The 22,370-nt window shown below is 34.1% G+C and overlaps 1 protein-coding gene across 2 annotated transcripts in view; it reads right to left on the reverse strand.

Moving 5' to 3' along the window:
• Positions 1-22,370, reverse strand: part of LOC106143208 (uncharacterized) — an 81,454-nt gene that overhangs the window by 13,734 nt on the left and 45,350 nt on the right. For both annotated transcript variants that reach the window (XM_060945913.1, XM_013345234.2), the window contains exons 4-6: positions 15,689-15,871; positions 15,092-15,286; positions 14,585-14,761 (exon numbers count right to left, since the gene is read on the reverse strand). In XM_060945913.1, the coding sequence (XP_060801896.1) occupies positions 14,585-14,761; positions 15,092-15,286; positions 15,689-15,871 (555 nt within the window). The remainder of the gene's footprint in view (positions 1-14,584; positions 14,762-15,091; positions 15,287-15,688; positions 15,872-22,370) is intronic.

Below are 22,370 nucleotides of genomic sequence, written 5' to 3' on the forward strand. Positions count from 1 at the left end.
TGGCACTCCTCTTTTAGGCGAGCTAGCCAGATATACTTATCTGAATCTCAATGTCATCCACTACCCCAAAAGGGATAAAGATGTTATTCGTATATATGAATGCATACATACATACATACATATAATCACGCCTCTTTCCCGGAGGGGTAGGCAGAGACTACCTCTTTCCACTTGCCACGATCTCTGCATACTTCCTTCGCTTCATCCACATTCATAACTCTCTTCATGCAAGCTCGGCGGTTTCGGGTACTTTTGACCTGACCCTTTACCAGGACGTCCTTAATTATATGAATGCATACTTTCTAAAACCCCGTGGCAGCACCACGATGCATAGTAGTCAAATCACAAATATTATGATATCTGAATAATAAATTAATCTAATCTAAATCTAAAACAACCGCGGCCATTTTATTAGAAAGACAATTTTTTAAAACCATATTCTATAAAAGGACACAAATTGGCTAAATGTACCTATATAAAAACTAAAATACACACTAACCACAGGTAGACAATTATGGATCTAGATAATGTAGAATCTAGCCCAACCCTGTACCGCAATATGACAAGGTTACAAAAGTCACACAAAATGCAAATTTACGTAGGGTTTTTTTCCAATTTAATAATTTTCTGTCTGTAAATTTCCAGAAAAATAGCCTATGTTATTGCAGGGTAGACAGAGCCAACAGTCTTGAAAAACTGATAGGCCACGTACAGCTTTTTTTGTTTGATAGAATTGTGCTTTTATTAATGACAGGTTGCTAGCCCATCGCCTAAAAGAGGACTCCCAAACCCTTAGTGGCCTTTTACGACATCAATTTCATGGTACGCGCGATAAAAACGGTATCGCACGTGTCATGCTTCTTAAACAGGATCCATGGTCAAAGGCATACCCCGGGCCCCTCTCCAGAGTCGTAGTTAACGGAGAAAGGGTGCCAGCTGCTTCTCTTCTTGTGCAGATTGTAAATCCATCAAGGGAAAGGCTAATTAATTCTTCTTGTAGGCGATTGGTTAGCAAACTGATAAAATATTAATGTCAAATAACCTCTTGAACGCGGCGTTTCAATCTTTTCAATATTGTTCTGTCTACTGTCGTGTGTTTTAATATAGTTTCATTATATTCCGCGATTTCATCAAACACAGAGTCCCTTTCGACCTTTGAAAGGTCCGTGGGGACCTCAAAGTAGTCTGTTTATAACTAAGCCTCTTTCTTGAGACATCGTTTTGTGCTCAACTACAGACGTAGTTATTTGCGTAAGAGCTTCTTATCGACTTTTTTTTTATAATAAGAACTCTGAAAAATATGACGACGAAAAAATATTCTCTTAGCAATAAATTCATTTCTTTTGTGAAAGTTAAAGAAATTGTTTATTTTATAGATGATTTATAATGTTGATTCTTATAATTTATTAAGAGATCGTACCTCAATAAATATTAAGACAGCCTCTGTAGTAAGGCACGCGAGACGCCGTTTCTATCGCGCGAAACACTATCGCTGTTACGCTTTTTATTATGACTTGAAAAAGGACAGCGATAGTTATTCGCGAAATATTTTTACTTATTATTAGAGTAAATATATAGTTAAATAAAGTCTGCTAATGCATTTTATTAAAGCGTGCTCCAGAATAATTTAAAAATACATACATACATATAGTCACATCCTCAACCCTTTACGGGGTAAACAGAGTCAACAATCTCGAAACTAGAATGCCACGTTCAGCTGTATGGCTTAAATAAGCTAAGCCTGTCTAAAAGAAGAATCCAAAGTTAATTACTCTAACCCTTTTATAATCTGCACGAAAGAGTAGCGATCACACACGCTTTTTTTTCTCTTGATTTCTACAAAATAATATACGAGTAGGTACATACATTTTTTCCGATTATTATAATTAATCGGAAATTATAATAAAATTCATTCATAACATTTTGATAAAACGTTATCAAGAAACGAATCATAAATTCAATGGTTCTTTGACCTTTACCTAAAATACTGCATTATTCATAACTGATAGGCACAATGCAAATTAGTCCAGCATTTGCATAATAATACCAACTAAAACAAAGCTAATTAAGAAGCCTCTTTATTGACTCTGAGATGATTCAACTGATTCAAACGTCTCTCTCTATTGGTTTCCCGGTTATACATATTTCCGGGCCTAACATAATAGCATTCTCTACCAGTCAACCTTTAGAAAATACCAAACAGATAAATAATACGGTGCCAATTTCATCAAGAGAAAATTAATACACAAATGTTTTATTTATATTTTAGTTATGTTTATCTCTATTCTAATTTCAATAAATAAGAATAAAGATAAACGATCATAAATATTGGTCACATGAATAAAAATGTTTTATCAATGACTGTCAACGTTGAGTGTGTTAAAGGACCCCAAAGAAAGCGTGAATATCCGTAAGGATAGCAACAGGAAGGCGTGATTGTGATCATGATGTACCTGGGTGACCGAGCGGTGCTCGTTGGACGTCAAACATGTCATGGACGTCAAATATTAACTAGGTTATATATGTATAAAACTATTGTTGCTCCGTGGCTTGGCAGCATTGCACGCGCGACGCCGTTCATATCGCGCGAAAAACAATAAAAAATTTAAAAAATAAAACATAATGCTTTCCGTTGCTGTGAATCAAACTTGGGTTGTTTTTCGCGCGATATGAACGACGTCGCGCGTGCAGTGCTGCCAAGCCACGGAGCAACAACAGTTTTATACATATATAACCTAGTTAATATCAAACTACATTTCATCAGAAATTAACAAAAACAGAAAAAAAGTCTTTGCACTGAAAAATACAAATCGCCAAATAAAATCGCACCAACAAAACTAACGACCGAAAATAGCCACTTTGGGTGATGAATATTCGCGATAAAAAAATAAATGTACACATTTTATTGTGCCCAAGTATACTGGGGTACCCCGGGTGACTCAGATAATTCGCTCCCTGGGCCCCGGGGCCACGGGCACATAACTAATGTGACTTATGGCCCTTAAGGGAACATAGGGATGTCAAAAGATAGGTGAGATTAGCTTAAACTACATTTGTTTAGAGTACTGTATTCATACATATAAACATGTTATCACGTCATTATCCCTTACGGAGTAGACAGAGCCAACAGTCTCACAAAGACTGAAACGCCACGTTCAGCTGTATATACTTATGATGGAAATTAGTTTCCGTATTCAGTTTCATGAAAATAATGTTAGTTAGCTTCAAGATAGTTAACCTTACTTATTCAAGTTACAATTGTTTCTTATGAGGGTAGACAGAGCAGAGACTTTGGGTTTTTTAATGCAACATTCTTCACAAACACCTATGTCTTACTCAGGATCTTTATACATGCTTATACAGTCAGCGGTTTATCAAGTTACCGTGCATGGAACTCTATGACGCCGTACCTAATATAGGCGAATTACCACTGAATTTTACTGTAGCTTTCTTATTTCTTTCTCCATACAAAATATCATCAAAACAACTCCTACGCATTAGACTCAGAAAGACCATAACAGACAAATAAAGAATTGAATGCTATAATAAAAAAAACATTGTATCCAACTTTTCTCAATCGAACATATTTTATTTTTATAAAAAAGCCATATGAGAAAAAATTCCTCATTTACAATTGAAAGAATTTCGTGTTGCGAAAAATAAATTCCGAATTAAATACTAACAACACAAAATTGGAAATATCTACTTAAATGTAAAAGAAAACTCAACATTTTCTTAATAAAATATTATAGTGCCGACAACAACGATAAGTTGATGGCCCTCGCAGTTAAAATGCTACATTTTATTGCATTATCCATCCTGACGTTAAAATTCGTCGGGGCATAGCACCCTTAGTACAGTCGGCTGAACTAGAGGGCTTGACTTTAATTACGTCTGTACAGTCGACATAAAATGAACATACATATCTTTTAAATATACAGGGTGAATTTTTGTCGATGAAACTATCCTACTAATATTATAAATGCGAAAGTTTGTAAGTATGTCAAGATGTCAGTATGGATGTTTGTTACTCTTTCACGTAAAAACTACTGAACCGATTACGATGAAATTGGTATGTAGGTAGCTGAAGACCCAGAATAACATATAGATTACTTTTTATCCCGGAGTTCCCCGGGGATTGCCAGGATTCCTGCATACTTCTTTCGCTCTATCCACCACATATATAACTCTCTTCATGAAATTACTTTTACTAATATAATCTTATCTTTTACTTTTATCAGGGATCGTGACAAATGGAGAGATGATCTGCCTTCCCCTCTGGGAAAGAGGCGTGAGTTTATACATTATAATCTAAAAAAAGGTCAACACATAAAGTCAAAAGAGCTGACCTCTTACTGACAGACATTTCTAGGCAACCTTGTTATTGTGTAGAACAATGACCCCATAGTGGTACAGTCAATCGCATAAACCTAAAGTTATTCTTAATAGAATTCTATGCGCGAAACAGGAAAATTTGTAATTTGGGCAGGTTGCTTTTGAACGTAGCACTTACTCAAATAATCATGCTAAACAATATAATTATATTATGTATGTCTGTTTTACCCTAATGGTACAATAAAATGTATTAACTATATCTATCTATATTTGGCGGCCAAAGAATTATTATCTCCATATTGGTTCTTAGGCACAGATAGATCTAGTAAGATTTGAAAAACTAACTACGTAATAAACACTGACAAAAAAATATTTTACACCAATTTTCTTTTGTGTCTTCTATTTGCCTTCACAAAATGTCTTGGCAGACTCGACGTTAATCAGACATGAACAATTGATTTAAAAAATTTTAATCATCAAAACTTGATCAAACCTTTAATGGTTGGTATTTTAGAGACTGTTGGCTCTATCTACCCCGCAAGGGATAGAGACTTTAATAATATAGTGAAAATCTTAAAGGCAAAATATGTACCCAAATAACAATATTTTAGTAGACATTAGCAGTGATATTAATCGTCAATAATGTGGATGACTGGACATACGGGCTGCCGGAAACACGTACGTACATAATCAGTTTGAACGAGTGACTCAGAAATGGTCATCGGGTGTAGTTCGAGACTAATTGTCCACGCGACTGTATTTTGACATGTTAAAGTGACCAGGTTTTTTGAAAACAATTAACCTTTCTGTTGAAAGTTTTTTTTGGTTTGCGTTAAGATTTACATAATAGTCAAGAATCAAAGTTATCTTATGATTATTAAGTTACACATTTGTTATTTTATGATTATTAAGTTTTCAAAAGCAAAACCTGGACGACACGAATTAAAATAATACAAAACATTGCCTCAGTTATCTGTACCATACAAATATTCATTTGGGGCGAATTGTGATCTTTTTTGTGGTAATTAACCTAACAAAAATAACGCTTAATTAAATTCTTCAATAAAAAAGATTGTTAAATAGTTTAAAGACGTAGTTTCTGGATATTTTTTCGAGAATGAGGCACATGAGTGTCCTTCTATGTATTTAATAATTTAAATTAAGAAATTCTAGCAGGTACGCAATACAGTGTAAGGAACCACATACAAACATACATATAGTCACGTCTATATCCCTTGCGGGGGAGGCAGAACCAACAGTCGTCAAAAGACCACGTTCTGTTTGGCGTTAAGATAGAATTGCGATTCAAATAGTAACAGGTTGCTGGAACATCGCCTAAAATGCCTAAGTTTATAAGCCTATCCCTTAGACGCCAGTGGAACCACAACCCACAACACCCTTGGAAAAGTGATGGAGTGGACCTATTCTTTTTTGCATTGGTTCCGGGAACCACACGGCAACACATAAATGCGAAACAGCGTAAGTATATCATCGTCCTGGCGTTTTCCCTAAAGACGAGCCCGGGGCCCGCTTATAAACAACAGAAAGCGAAATACCACAAAAGAGAAATAAATCGGGAACGAGGTAGTTTTTGCTTTCGACCTCAGATAACAGCTAATGTCGTAATAACGACCAAAGAAAAGTTTCGCGCAGTAAAAAATACCTCGATATGTTACTCGTAATGACAGGAGAAAGCTTTTACGTTGTTTTTATTGTAGAAACAAATACCTATAGTTAAATAGATGAGACACTTTTTTCTGATAAATTGAAAATTGATTATGTGCACATACATATTTTGTTTTTAAATCTGTGACATGTAATTTTCTGTCAAGGGCCCTACTGGATAAAATTAATTTAAACAAAAATATTGTCTTTATTCTAAGACAAGTCTAAGTTTTTCAATTTTAAATCCTGACATATAAAGTTCTTTTGATGTTATAAATAAAGTTCGAGTTGTACCTAAATTATAAGTGACGCCGTTTCGTTCAATTCAATCTTTTTTCAGGAAAATAGCAAAGGAAACTAGGCGCACGGCGCCAAGATCTTATCAGGAACGGCGGCAGATTGGGTTTAATGGATTTTGAGTATAAATTAAAAAGCTAAGTCACGTTCCATTTTATATTATTCGTATAGGTCGTTGTTGGAATAGTTTTTGTAAATTTTCTACCTTTAATAATAATTTCCGATCAAATCAATATAATTTCCTGATCCTAACTAAACTTTATAAATACGATAAATCGATCCGTCATATCGAAATATGTCATAAACTAGTATGAAATATCAGTTTAAATTCTAATATTTGAAGCAATCTTCACATTAAATATTTGCTTTTTATTTAACTTCTTCTCACTATTATGTTTCTTTTAGTAGGTATGGTTTTTGTAAAAATAATGAAAGCATAATAAAAATACAAAATATCGTGAATGAGCCAAATATTTTTGAGCCAAATTGATATTATAGTCGTTAACATAATTAACTTAAGCGAAGATAAGAAGAAATGTCAGAAAATAAGGGGTTTCAGCTTTACTTTTTACCTTCAAATTTTATATAACAAAAAACAGTAAAGGTAATAACAAAAAAAACGATTCCAAATAAATGACTATCGTGAATCAATAGCCACGTTCCACTATTGATTGAAAAGTTATCGGCGTCCAAAAAAGTTGTCCGAACGACCTTTGACACCTTTGTGTCCACAGGGTTAATTAATGGAACACAGTCACAGCAGGCTGGAGTTACAAAATAAAAAAAAGAAAAGATTTAGCCGCACGGTCTGTGCGCGCGATACGAGTATATCTTTACATTTTTTCTGACACATCAGTCCGTAACAGGCTTCACGAATCAGCATTGACGCTTGGCCGCAGTTTCTAATATTTTTATTCGCATGAAGAGTGACTAGAGTGTTTATTATAAGTGAGCATTTTCACTATATAAATAACATATGTACCTATATACTTTCAACAAAACATAACAATGATTAACTATTTCTATTAGCTAGTATTTCCTCTTTTTAAAGTACATGTGCTTCGGAAAGCGCGTCGTAATTGCGATGAATAGAATTTACACATGTTTATTGTTACAATTAAATAAAGTAAACTAATAGAACATCTGTACTCACGATATTTTACACAAGTGAAATCATTTATCACACGCGCCCGCACCTCTCGAACTCGGCTTAATGAAACACGCCCTAAGCCTTTGCCAATAAGATGGATATTCTTTATATTTGAAATAACTTACGTATACCTTAGGTTACCTAAAGTAATCGTTTAATTCTTCGTAATTTTTTCGCTAAAGAGGCCACATTCTTCATTATTGCTTTTCTATTTAAAAAGTTGGTGTAAAAGGTACATAAGTAAGTATACAACATCGAAAGCTCTGTAGTAATGGGACACTATCTACCTTGTTTAGAATAAAGACGTGACAATGTGTTATAATAATAAAAGGTTATAAAATAATGAAACAATGAAAGGAACAAATCAACAGGTTGAACCCAAATATTCTAAACCATTCACACTTACCTACACCTAAAAAGTATGAAAAAAAAAAGAGTTAAATACATACATATTGTTAACATCTACACCCCTTGCGGAATCGACAGAGCCAACAGTCTTGAAAACCGAAAGGCCACGTTCAGCTGTATAGCTTTACAATAGAATTGAGATTAAAACAATGACAGCCCATCGCCCACAAGAAGATTTCCAAGTTTATTAGCCTTACCCTTAGTCGCGTTTTACGACATCTAAGGGAAAGATACGGAGTGGTCCTATTCTAAAATGTCGAGGACCATACGGCACAAGGGTTACCAATTTAAAAATCATGTAAGTATGTATTTAGAACCCAAGATATTACAAGAATAATAATGTTTCATATAATAGCCAGTTCATACAATTATACACAAGACATAGTACCCTAATAAATCAAATAGTGCATCCATCATACTCTATTTCGGTAATTCCTAGCTCCGACCGAGTATATTTTTAGTTCTTTCAATTTTCCAACGCAAAAATATGAAGTAGATTTGTTGGCAAAAGGCCAAACTTTGCTTGTAGAGTAACCACGGCTTAAGTAATCAACGGGATTAAGTTCTGGCCCCTTATATTTGATTAGATTATTTTTAGCTATGTGTTGTGAGTGTACAAAATGTGGATATTTGTGGATGAAATATAAATTGAATTTAGATATGAAAAATGTGCCGTGTGGTTCCCGGTACCAATATAAAAAAATTATAGGACCACTCCATCTTTTTCAAATGGATGTCGTAAAAGACGACTATGGGAGAAGCTAATAAGCTTGGCATTCTTGTAGGCGATGGGATAGCAACCTGTCACTATTTGAGCCAAACAGCTGAACGTGGGGTATTAGTATTTTAAGGACTGCTGGCTCTGTCTACTCCACAAAGAATATAGACGTGATTATATGTATGTATGTATATGAAACGTTTATATTGTCACTATAAATTAGTGAACTACGCTTGGGTTGAGTTGATACTTATCAATAATTATAATTAAATCTTCAAAATTCTTTGCTAAGTCTTAAGACATGGCGCGGTACAGACAGAACAGACATACAGACAGTGGAATGTAACTTTATTTTATACTTCGTATTGATATAATGCAATTAAAATTATGAACGGCTGAACAAATAAAACATCGTAGGTATTTATATATCGTAGACGTCCCTAAAGAGAAAAATAAATTGTTTTGCGCCTCTAAAATCTTTGTAATTGTCAGAATGTCTGTTGTTACAATTTCAATTATCTCGAAAAAGATCCAACTTTTATTGCGAATTAAATTCCTTGTTTTTAATAAATAAAACACTTTATTATTTTATCTGTAGCGGCGGAGATAAAAAAAATTGTATTTCTTAACTTGCTTATTCCAGCTTATTTACTTTGGAAGATAGTATCGGTTCCTTTCGTTTTATAATTTTAAAAATAACAAAGAAATTATAATTTTCTTATTAAACAGAATAAATACTGTTTCGTCGCAAAATTGTGTTGAGTGACTGACATACAACTCACAGCCAAAAGTACTATGCGTGGGACGTTAAAATTTGACATGTGATATGACAAAATACAGAATAAGTTGTTCTTACATAGGATATATATAAAATAAACGATTTTAAAGGTTTTTTATGTGTATGTTGTGCTGTGCCTGTGTTCTACTGATTATGCGATTTGAACAGTTCAGACAAACACACATTTAATCACGTCTTTATTCTTACGGGGCAGACATAGCCAACAGTTCATAATCAGTAATATAAATTAAAAAATTGCTACATATTCAATCCTAATGTGTACCCAAAACAATAAAAAGAAATCTTGCGCGTGGAGTTGGCAATATTAAAATCAATTATTGTTCAATCAAAAACTCCAGAAAAGCAAATTAATTACGTGTTACTTTGAAAACTTAACCTTATATAGGTACTTAAACGTATAGTAATTGTTGTTGAACTGTTGCCTGATATTATATGTATATCGAAATTAAAAAAAAAATCTCGAGACATTACTATATTAATTGGTCACCTCAATTGCGTGGCTAAACATGCCATTCAGCCGTAAGCCGTGACTTGTGCGTGATACCGACGGAGAATGGGAAAACGGTTACTGATTAAACGACCACTTTTACGGAATATATTTCATGGTAACAACACATTATTACAATGATTTTTCATGCGTTCATGTAAAGCTACTATTAAAAATACAAAAATATCGTAATGATTTGTAAACCGACTAATTATTAGCATATTTCGAAGTACTTCCGATATTGAAAAAGGTTTTATATTAGTTTGTCCGGACCCCTAACCCTGAATCATTAACTTTTTGATTGATCAGATACTTACAACTGGAAACATGAGAGAGAGAAAGATCGAAAAAAGTTTTATAATACAATTTTTGGGAGAACAATTTAAACTGTATATTTCACTTCTTAATTATTCAACTAACAAATTTTGATATGTAATTCTATATACGCGAGTCTACTAGGCAATACTAACCAAAGGAGGTCAGGTTCCACCTATGACCACGATTCAGAAGTAGATTGGTCATTACACGAAGTCACGTTCGTACTGCTCTCTGCAACACGGTTACCTCACCCGCCAATAGTATCTTGTTTCACTCTCATTTCCCAATGATATTAAATTTCGATTAAACTTTGCAAGAGTGGAGAGGACACATAATAGTCTTAGTAATTAAATAGAAATTAATTATGAAATAGATAGATAAACTATTTATTTCACCAAGAAAAAAATAACAAAACATATTAAAATAGGCCTTTTTTACTTTGGCAAAGTTTTATCGATATCTTACTAATTGACCGAAGGAGCGAAGCAAGTGAGGTCTCAACAACACTTGGGGCGAAAGGACTTTTTTGTATATAGGTATGTATGTTTGTAAACATACATACATACATATGATCACGTCTATATCCCTTGCGGGGTAGACAGAGCCAACAGTCTTGAAAAGACTGAATGGCCACGTTCAGCTATTTGGCTTAATGATAGAACCGAGATTCAAATAGTGACAGGTTGCTAGCCCATCGCCTAAAAGAGGAATCCTAAGTTTATAAGCCTATCCCTTAGTCGCCTTTTACGACATCCATGGGAAAGAGATGGAGTGGTCCTATTCTTTTTTGTAATAGTGCCGGGAACCACACGGCACCATTTTTGATGTTTGTAAAGCGATAACTTTTGAACCGGTGCGCGGTGGTCTGATTATGATGAAACTTAAAATTTCTTGGGGCATCAAATTCGGTTAAGTAGTTTTTGAAATACGCACAATTTTGTTAAAATTAATTGTTCGCGAGTTTGCAGCGAACTAGTTATCTAAGAAAATCGTATGAATGGTCTTCTACAAGGTGGACTGGTCTTATTCTAAAGCTAACACGGTTTATCTTTGAATTGAAAATATGTACTGTGATGTTTATCTTTTGTTACGAACATTAATAACCTTTTTGTATTCAGCGCACGATAATCGATTCAGCGTTATCGGAATCGATTAAATACACAAAATTACCGAAACGGTAATGCTTCAACGTAATTTATCGGTTATTTTTCATAAATGATTCGTGGTTGATAAGAGGAAAAAAATTGATATTTGAAAATATTCGTTTGATAACATGTTAGTTAATCGTTTATTGATACTTTTATTCCTAACAAATAATTGATGCACTTAGTACTACTTACTTTACTCTTTTGTTTGAACAATCAAAACCTAAATGTACTAAATTTTATAAAAAAAAAGCAGCTCTAAAGATAGTCGTAAATAATTCAAGAGGATTCTTTATGATTACATTTCTAAGAATTGTCAAACATTGATTGGTAAGTACTCAAAATTTGAGATACTGTTATTGCGTCATTTTAATGATCTTGTTTTAAGAACCGCATTGTCAAAGTGTTAGCGACCCTTTTTTACGAACCCCATTTGAAAGCACCCTAAAATACCCGGACCCCAAGATGATTGAAAGGGACACACTTATGTTTTGTCCTTATCATCCCGTATAAAATTTTGTTAAGATTTATCGTGTACTAACATAACATAAGCTAAAGGATTTCCCTTCTTGAGAATTAAATAAATAATAAATAAGTATGTATATACCGGACAAATTACACAGATTAAGTTAGCCTAAAAGTAAGTTCGAAACTTGTGTTACGAGATACTAACTCAACGATACTATATTTTATAATAAGTAGTTATACTAGATAATCATTCAAGTCCCAGTTCAATCAAAGAAAGTTCGTTTCACATCATGCCCTGGCCGGGATTCGAACCCGGGACCTCCGTTTACACATTGTTGATTTATTTTAAAATTTTCCGTAGTGTAAAATACCTTAAATGTAAGATTTTAAAACATAAAACACCGAGGATAAAATTTGATTATAAGTAAAAAAAAACTTGTAAATGTAATGTAATATTTGAAACCAAAACGTAAATTGTTTTATAAAAATTTAACCTGACATATGCTGGCGACTCTTAAAAACACTTTCTACTTATATGGTGTTGCATTTTTTTCTAAAGTCATTTTACTTAAGTTCTGACTGCTGATTACTGTGCATTGACAGACATTATCTGTAACCTTTGCCTTTTGTAAACAGTAGATTATAACAAATCATTATCAAAAATAGTTATATTATCAGCCTCGTCCGGTTGATAGCCTAATGTCATTCATTGTTTTTGATACAGCAACATATTCATATTTCAGTATAGTACTATCGAAGTTTGTTAAATAGCTAATTGTTATCATACTAGCTTTTAGCCGTGGCTCCACCCGCGTATTTAGCGCCACGTACGAAAGAATACAGGTTTTGCGCAAATCCCACGGAAACTATAATGTTTACTCGGATGAAAAGTACTCTATGTCCTTCTCCAGACTATTAATTAAATACGAAAAATTGCAAGAATGTTAGTTCAGTAGATATCACGTGAAGACTCTTCACGTGATATCTACTGAACTAACACTGAAGAGACAAGAAACAAACAAATAAACTTTTGTATTTATATTATTAAGTAAGTAGATTAGTTGCGTTGAGGAAACATTATTAAGTAGGTAGGTACAAAAAAATGCAAATAAATTAATTTGCTCTAAAGGTTTTTTTAATTCCCTTCATTTCTATTATTTCCCTCTTCCATTGTATTATCAATTATAGGAACCTACTTAAATTCTGTTAAGGACAAGGACTACCTAATTAATAAGTGGGTATAAATAGTTCTGTTATATTTTTATTTATATAAGTCACTTTAAGATATATTTTTTGGACTTCTATGAGATTTATATTAGTGAAAAAATACTTACAATTAATTTTTGAATAAAATTTGATGTTGTTTTTACATAACATTAATTTTATTATAGTTCCTAATTTCTAAATAAGTACTTAATTGCTACCTATTGTGTGTGGTTATTTAAAGGTCATAGGTACCTATTATAAATCTATCAAAATGTTGCTTTCGAGATGATAAAGGCATCAAAATAACGGTTACTCTTATCAAATTACCAACACGCTGTTAAAATAAAATTAAGCAATCGTTTTTTAATGTTACGTTTAAAAATACCAATAGCTAGTACCTACATGGCTAGCTAATAAGTATGTTTGTATTTTCATATAATAAAAATCCGGTTTTCTTCAAATTTGTCCGCGTAAATTTTATTGTATGTATTTGAAATTTCTCATATGTTCTCTAAAAAATTTAATCCTTGTTACTTTAACTACCTATCTGTCAGTAAAAGTAAAATCTTAATCGATCTAGCTAGCTAAGTGTTTCGCAGAAATAACCGATTCTTATTGGATTTAGTTCCCCTGTTAACGAGAACAAGTTTAAGGAAGGGATATTCTGTTACGTGAATTTTGTTTATTTTAAAGCTTTTCAAACTAAATATTAATAAATTCTTGCATCCTCTTACCGACCACGCGGTTTTCCTAAACGCTGAAAAACGTGTATGTACACTTCACGGCACTGAAAACGGCGCTAAGATAAAATAAAATGTAACACTAATATTAAATTTGTATGGAAATATTTTCAGAACTCACTTCGTTCAAAAACACGTGTTTTCTTGACGTAGGAAGAAAACGCAACGAACCAGACTCTACGAGCGACAAACAACGAATACTCTATTTACCAACTGAAGTTGGAAGCCCTATAGTAGACTGTGAAAATAATCAGACACCTCAACAATTTATATCCGACTTAATTTATATCACAATAAAGTTGAAATTGATTTGTAGTTTCCAGTGTGTAAATAATCATGTTGTTCCCGATATAAATGATGTCGTTACGCTCTTTCAAAAGACGTGAGCACCGTGTGAAAAGGATAGGAAGTTAACGCGCATGTGCACTTTAGCCGTGAATTATGGTGGAAATAACCTCAAAGAAGTTTTAATACGCGCTTAGTGATCATCAATAAGTTCCCAGGGGGTCGGGTTTTTATGAAGCAGTTTAATAAAGCGCCTGAATGATTTATAACATTCAATATGTTTCTGTGAAGCTTGTTCGTGTTGTTAAAAAATCAGGATAGTACACTACTTCAGGCAGTTTTATGAGCAAAATTTAAGCAAATAATTTAAGTACTGTAAAGGATTCGAAGATTAAAATTACGCTCAGTTACAACCATTTACATTTTGTTTAGTTTTACATATTTAGATAATTAAAATATATTCGTTATACAAATTTTTGAAATTGACCTATATTTACCATTTAAAATAATACTGATTTTTTTGAAATATTTGGTTTTTTTCTGTAAATAAATTAATAACTTACCAACACATAAAGGCACGGAATCATTCCATCTGTTGTCATCAAAGCACCATAGCATGCGCGCCCTCTGTTGGGTATCAGCGAAAACAAAATTCACATGGCACATGTAGTGAGCTACATCTTCTGTGCGATACACGAGGTAGCCGTTAGATGGCGGTGGTACAGTAATACAACCTATACCTGTGAACAAATTTTGTGATGTAATTGAAGATGTCGCTATTTAATGCAAATAAATAAATAGTTAAGTAAGAAATTGTTTTCTCGATAAACAAGTTGTTAATCGTAAAATTAAAAGTACTTTTTTCTTTTTCCGTTTCTTTTTCCATTTCTTTTTTCGTTTCTAGACGGCGTACTTGCGCTCTTTTAGTTTGCAACATCCAATTATAGATGGCGCTACAGCTGCGACATGTTGTCTTCAAAGTAATTAAGTTTGTTACTAGATGGCGCTACTTCAAATTTCTTCAGTCAGTTCAGTAGTCTAAAAAAAAGGAAATATATCCGTGAACTTACTTTTATAATGCAATAGCACCCCTCTTTTAGGATACGCTCCTTTCGACCTGGCCTCGACCAGTACGTCAACTGAGTTAGTTGCGGTGGTGAGACGTAGTGGCAGGTCTACCTGGTCGCACGTCGACAGCAGGGTGTCTCCGTTCGATTCCTGAATGGAAATGTAGTCTTTGCACGACGTTTCGAACGGGCCTATTGCTGTGAAAAAAAATAGGTTACATGCAACTTCGATCATATGTTTCGTCATGCTAGAAGAAATATGTGAGAATAATCAAAAGAATCAAGCCTGATAAAGCTTTCTTTAAGTCAAATTCAAAACCCTGGAACTGATGGTCGACGCAGTTACGATACTAATTTCTGAAGCCGTCGCCGAAACCTGGTATTTTTGATTCCTACAAACTTGTAAAATCCTAGCTATAGGTCCTTCAAAATCCCACGGGAACAAAGCCCCGGGATGCAGGATGCAGCTAATAATTTTATAACTCAACGGCGATCGTAAAAACTGTTGGCAGTTCTATTTAAATTAAGGCTTTCTTTGACTTCAAAACACTTAATTACTAAGAAATTAGTAGTATTCTTGTTACCAGAATTTGAACTTACTCCTCAAACTAACATCCACAATGGTGATCCGCAGCCTCTGCTCGGGGTTGGTCCGGACGCGCCACCGGCACTCATCCTCGATGTAGAAGTGGGGGTAACCGGGCGTCCGGATGTAACCCTCGCTGTCCGGCCCGGACACGGCGACTAGCACCTCGCGGTTGCAGTAGTGGACTGATAGGGTGTCTGTAATAGAATTTCATATTGTTATTTGTTAAGGTACGAATTTTCCTTGTATTTAGTTAATACATAAAATCACGTCTCTTTCCCGGAGGTACGTCTTTCTACTTGCTACGATCCCTGCATGAAATGAAAGGAGTTGTGAATGAGAATGAAGCGAAACAAGCCCTTCATTCTCATTCATAACTCGTTTCATTTTCTTTGATTTTTTATATAAAAGGGGTATTGTAATAATAGGACCAGCGGGGCTATTCACTAATTTTCTTAAAACATGGCCGTCGTAAAAATTTGTCTTCTCCCCTATATCACATCGATTCGATATTTATTCGATAACAATATACTTATTATCTCATCCACATTTCTATTCAACATTAACATGATTAACGTAGCAAAATCATACACCATCGCCAGCAGAATCTGTTTCTGATGGCTGAAAATAAAACCTGGAATGCACTTTATGTGAGAAAGAGCCAAAAACAATCAAATATTTTAGTAAAGTAATGCGGGATCACGTATGAATTGTGTGTAATGTGTAAATAAAAACAGTCGTAGCTATAAAACTACTCCTACATCCCATTATGAAGTCGTAAATGTTACCGAAAATAGCTTGATACGACTTTGATGTCTATTTCACATTATATTATAGTATTTGTAAGCGCTATATTGTTGTTATTAAAGTGTTGCAATAAATTACAACGTAAGTTTTCAATACGCAGATAAGTATTTGATATAGAAAGTTAAAAACAAAGGAAGTGTGAGAAGCTTTTAACTGATACTTTCGGCCATACATACATATAATCACGTCTATATTGTGGGGTAGACAAAGCCAACTGTTCCGAAAATAAGAAAAGGCCGCGAAAAAAGGATAGAAAAAAGATACAATTTGACTGTTTGTGTTGTTTATTCCTTTATTAACAAAACGACGGATTCCAAATACTTTTCAGTTCAAACAAGCTGTTACTGTGAAGGAAAACCTGCAATTCAGGCATCTGATTGTGTAAACTTTATCCAATACTTAAGTACCTACAAGCAGAATTAAACTTTAATAACCTATTCACACGATACGCGTTGAGACAACGCCGTAAGAAATTAAAATTGTAACTGCTGAGCGTGGCAATGAACACAAATAAATAATAAACCTTCAATTAAGTTCCTCACGGGTTAAGTCATAAACAGCGGGTTGGTCATAAAAGTTACATTACAATTAGGTGTTATGGACCATTCTCATCTATTCATCTCATTTGATGTCATAGAGTAGAGCTTTGGTGGTCGTTATGAAAAAGATAGCTATTTTTTTTTAATTCTCCATGTCTCGTGTTAAAAAGTTAATTATATTTTTGTTTATACATTTCCTTTTACCAATGCTGATACGGTGAGGGAAAACATCGTGAGGAAACCCGAACGAACGTTCGGAGGATGTCCAACCCATGTTCCTATATGCATCAGGTTATCTTGCAAAAGTTACAGAGGTCGGCCGAGAGTCGCTTCGTCTGAAAACCTCATATAAAGATCTTAACAAATTTACGAGCATGGTCAAAAGGCGCACCTTGGCTCCTCTCTAGAAATTGGAGGACCAGGACTTACATCACGTGAAAGATTTATTGGCTATCTAGAGTATTTCTAAACTTTGGAAACTTATGTCTCAAAAATACGAGTAAAATTTTTCCGAACACTTTTCAGATATCCATCATTCTATCAAGATAATTCAATATTCAGTTTTATGAAACTCCAAATGTTTTCGTATAAAATCTTAAGATTGAAATGGAGCGAAGATATCGCTAATATAATGATTCATATCGTCTCGATTGGCGTCTTATCTTCGAGAGCTTTTGAAATCAAAGATTCTCAGGAATATCAATCTTATGTAGGGTTGATGTACTTATTATTCACAATATTAGCTTTACAGCATGACTTTCCTCACTTTAATCTTGGTTTTCTACATCTATTTTCACGTTCACGAACGCTGAAAACCGTGGCGTGGGAAGGCCTAGACGAACGTTCCTTGATCAAATTGAGTACGTCTTAGCGAAAGGAGTACTTACCCTAAACCAACAAGCTTACATGAAGAGAGTTACGAATGTGAATGAAGCGAAAGAAGTATGCAGGGATCGTGGCAAGTGGAAAAATCTAGTCTCCAACCCTCCCTGGGAAAGAGGCGGAATTTTATATATGTGCCGCGTGGTTCCCGGCACCATTAGAAAAGAAAGAATAGGACCACTCAATCTCTTTCCCATGGATGTCGTAAAAGGCGACTAAGGGATAGGCTTATGAACTTGGGATTCTTCTTTTAGGCGACAGACTAGCAACCTGTTACTATTTAAATCTCGATTCTATCATTAAGCCAAACAGCTGAACTTGGCCTATCAGTATTTTTAAGACTATTGGCTCTGTTTACCCCGCAAGGAATATGGACGTGATTGTATGTATGTATGTTTTATATATGTATGAATTTCTCCGTTCTAATGATTCATTAGTGCTCATATTTTTTCAATACTTGTCCGAGAACATATTTCTTATACGTGACAGCCCTAGCCGTCGCCCTTTCTACGCCCGCCTAGCGACGCCCTTGAACCAACCGTCTCGCCTTGACTTAGCCAAACCAATATCTTGGAGTCGGCAAACATATGAGTTACATGCTTCATGTAACCGGCTATATTTAGACGTGTAAACTTAATGGTGGTTCTTCTAAGGACAGAAACCACGATATGAAAGCTATCAAAAGCTTATTATATTTGCTTGTAATTCTTACAGGACAAATCTGTGCGATTTTCCCATTTAAGAAGGAATAAGTATTAGGTCATATTGAAGACGTCCTGTAGAAAGTTCTTACCAGCTAGTATGAAGGGAGTTATGAATATGGATGAAGCGAAAGAACTCCACTGCCTACTCCTCCGAGAAAAAGGCATGACCTATGTTGTTATTATTAGTAGAGTAGATAATTTATATACCTAACTACTTACATAAAACTCTTTAGTTAGAATTAAAAATGAGTTTGACATGATTATTTCTTTGCAAATGTCGGCTACTAAGGAAGAATTTTCCTGAATTCTACGTAAACAAGTAACACGTATACATAGTAAGGGAATAAAAGTTACTTTCGAGAAATCCAACAAATAATAGCAATTCTCTAAGCAAGGAGAGAATTACGTTATATTACATACATAAATACATACAAACCATCACGCCTGTCACCCATTGGGGTAGGCAGAGACTATGGATATGTCTCTTTCACAACTCTTTGGCTGTTTTATTACCTACAACAGTTCTCAAGAAATCATGTTAATAAATTCGAAAGTACTTGACACTGTCTGTAGTTCTCGACAAAACTTATTGCAAACCCGAAAGAACAATTTTGATGCATCATCTGTTAGCTTTCTCATAGGATTATAATGAATAAGCGATTATTTCTTTAACTGTTCCACACCATTAAAAAAATAATCTCTTTTATAAACATTACCACCCCAGTCAAAAATACAAAATAAATATCTCGTTCGAATTCCCCTTTCGTATTTTGTCAATATCGGAAGTCTTATAAATTGTATATTGAACTCGATATTGTCCGTCGTTGTCTGAAGAGAGTCATGGATGTGGACGAAGCGAAAGAAGTATGCAGGGATCGTGGCAAGTGGAAAGATGTAGTCTCTGCCTACCCCTCCGGGAAAGAGGTGTCATTTATGTATGTATTACCCATGATACCACAATTTTTCTCAGAGATACCTGTGGTTCAATATGAGATTTACTAATCTAAGCCTGGTGGGATTTGTCTATGCTTACAAGATATTCATGATTTATGGTGAAATTGTCCGTTCCTTTAGTCGCCACTTGTGATAACCCTCGAAAAAGGTAAAGACTCTATTCCATATAACCAAAGGCATATGAATCCTTTGAAAACATCACAGAAAAATAACATTTGGTTTGTTTTTATGAAGCTGTATGATGAAATGTGCACAATTTTTTTAACACACTTTTCTCTATCTACAGATTTGTGCCGTGTGGTTTCCGGCACTTTAGAATAGAATCACTCCATATATTTCCCATAAATATCGTTTAAGTTGACGAAGGGATTGGCTTATAAACTTAATATTCCTCTTGTAGGGGATGGGCTAGCTGAATGCTATGCTACCTGTCAATATTTGAATCACAATTCCATCATAAAGCCATACATCTGAACGTGGTTTTTCAGTCTTTTCAAGACTTTTGGCTCTCTCTACCCCACAAGGGATATAGTTGAGACCATCCGTATGTATGTATGTATGTACAGGTTTACTGACAAATAATGCTATAACGAAACTTTATAACAGGAATAGTAACAGGATTGTCTTTTTAAAATTTGAGGTTTTTTTTTTCATAATAGGTATTATATGACTAGGCGTGCATTTAGAAAGACCTAAATAATAAACTTCGATACAGAAGATATTAATCTACAATGGTATTACCAACTGTCCCACGAACAAAAGTAATTTGACTCGCTCGTACCAGACAGATAAATATCAAATTGACCATTTTCCGATACTTAAGCCACTAAATCTGATAGGTTCATAGATTCCCGTTTAGATTGCGAACGTCATTCCCTGAATACTAATACGATTTGAAATCTGTTTAATGATACAAAATATGATACTTAGTTCATATGAAATTTCAAAACAATACAATTCATAATCTTTAAATCTCAGCAATTCTCAAGTACGAGTATAATATAAAATCAGTCAAGTTAGGAACCTTATTGTGATATTTTGACAAAATGGCAATTATTTTGTTAAAATAAATAGATCGTTTAAAATTTGACGCACTTCTTTTTATTTACTAATCAAAATTTTGTTGAAGAAATTTTCTTTTAAATACCTAATTGGCTTGCAATCTGTCACCACCTTTGAATCTGACTCCCATTTCCATAATTTGTCCTATACAAAAAAAAAGGTAATAACGTAATAAATGTGTTTTTTCCTCCAAATTTTAATCGATATTGAAACCCTACAATGTATATTTCGGTAGTGTAATTTAGTATCCCACTATTATTAACAATAGCCAAATAAATTATGAGGCGTTGTGGTCGCCAAGTGACGCCGACCGTGAAATGGAACATTACCAATATTGGGGGCTACAAATATTTCATTAAAATAACAGTAAACTTAAAAATATAATACTTATTTATATGTTTGTATGAATTACGAATTAGCTTGGCTATAAATCAAAAGTGCGTGCCACCAGTGCGTCAAATATTCATCATACAAGTCATACAACATATTTCGCTAGTTTTTTCCAAATAAAATTAATGCTTTTGTATTTTCTTTAGTTTGAATCTAAATCTTGTAGGTTTATATGTGATATAAAAAAAACAAAACTTATAATTATAATGAAGCGTTCATTTCGAGGCAAAATCATCGACAAACAAAACCTATAATTAAAATGAAGTACTAATTCAAATCTCGAGGCAAAATCATCGACAACGTAAAACTCAAAGTGGTGTTTGTCGACGCACTAGTAAAGCATGCTACAATAAACCAAAAGATTTCATACATTAACCCTTGCACGTGTATCTATTGACAGAAATGCGATTCATCAATAAAAAAATATATCGATGACTTTACTAAACACTACCAGAGTTATCGCACGGATGCATACTGACATTACCCAAAAAAACTGTGGGTAAGTCGACAAAAAAACTGCAATCCCTGGGGTGGTTCCCTATTGTACTGCCAATCAAGATTCGGTAGAATGCACCCCGCACGTGTGCACTTTGATGCAATTTTATATCAATCAACTTCATGACGTATCTACCTTATTTTTAGGTCAGTTTTTTTATGGTCAATTCAAATTTGTTGAATTAAATTTCAAAATAGAATGCAGTATGTTGATTTTGAGCAATTTGTTGCTCAATATTGTTGTAGCGAGGTCGTTAATAAAATAAGCTTTAAATACAAATGCGTAAAAACAAATGTTCACAATAAAGCCAAATTTAAATCAACGCTTCGTTAAACATCCGTTATCCAAACTGTATTTACATAAAATGAAACAAACTCACATCTAACTGTACTATTGAAATTCAATAAACTGCTGAAACCACAAGACTAATCCGGCTTAAATTTGGCAAAGTTTCAGATTGCATATTCACGGCTTAATTGTCAGCTATTGACTTCAAAACTAACTTTTTGCCAACGTGTGGTAAGTGATTTTCTGAGATCAGTTAATCTTCTTCGAGAATGAATTCTTCTATGCACTTGATCGTCACTCTCACAAGCGCCCGGGGTCCACCTAACCGTCTTTGACCGCGATCCTCGATTAAGTCTTTTTACACTATCTTAAAAACTAAACTACTTCTATCTGACCCCCACAACCTTTACAGGGAAACCTAAAATATGTTTGATCATGGTTATCTACGCGTCCAGATGTCTGAAGGTGCAGATTTCCTCGTGATGTTTATAGGTTAGTAATCAAATTTATGTTTATTTCTTAGTTTTAGTATCAGAGTCATAACTCGCGGTAGGATATTTTAATTTTTGAATCG

The sequence above is a fragment of the Amyelois transitella genome, chromosome 2, assembly GCF_032362555.1.
Source record: "Amyelois transitella isolate CPQ chromosome 2, ilAmyTran1.1, whole genome shotgun sequence".
NCBI lineage: Eukaryota > Metazoa > Arthropoda > Insecta > Lepidoptera > Pyralidae > Amyelois > Amyelois transitella.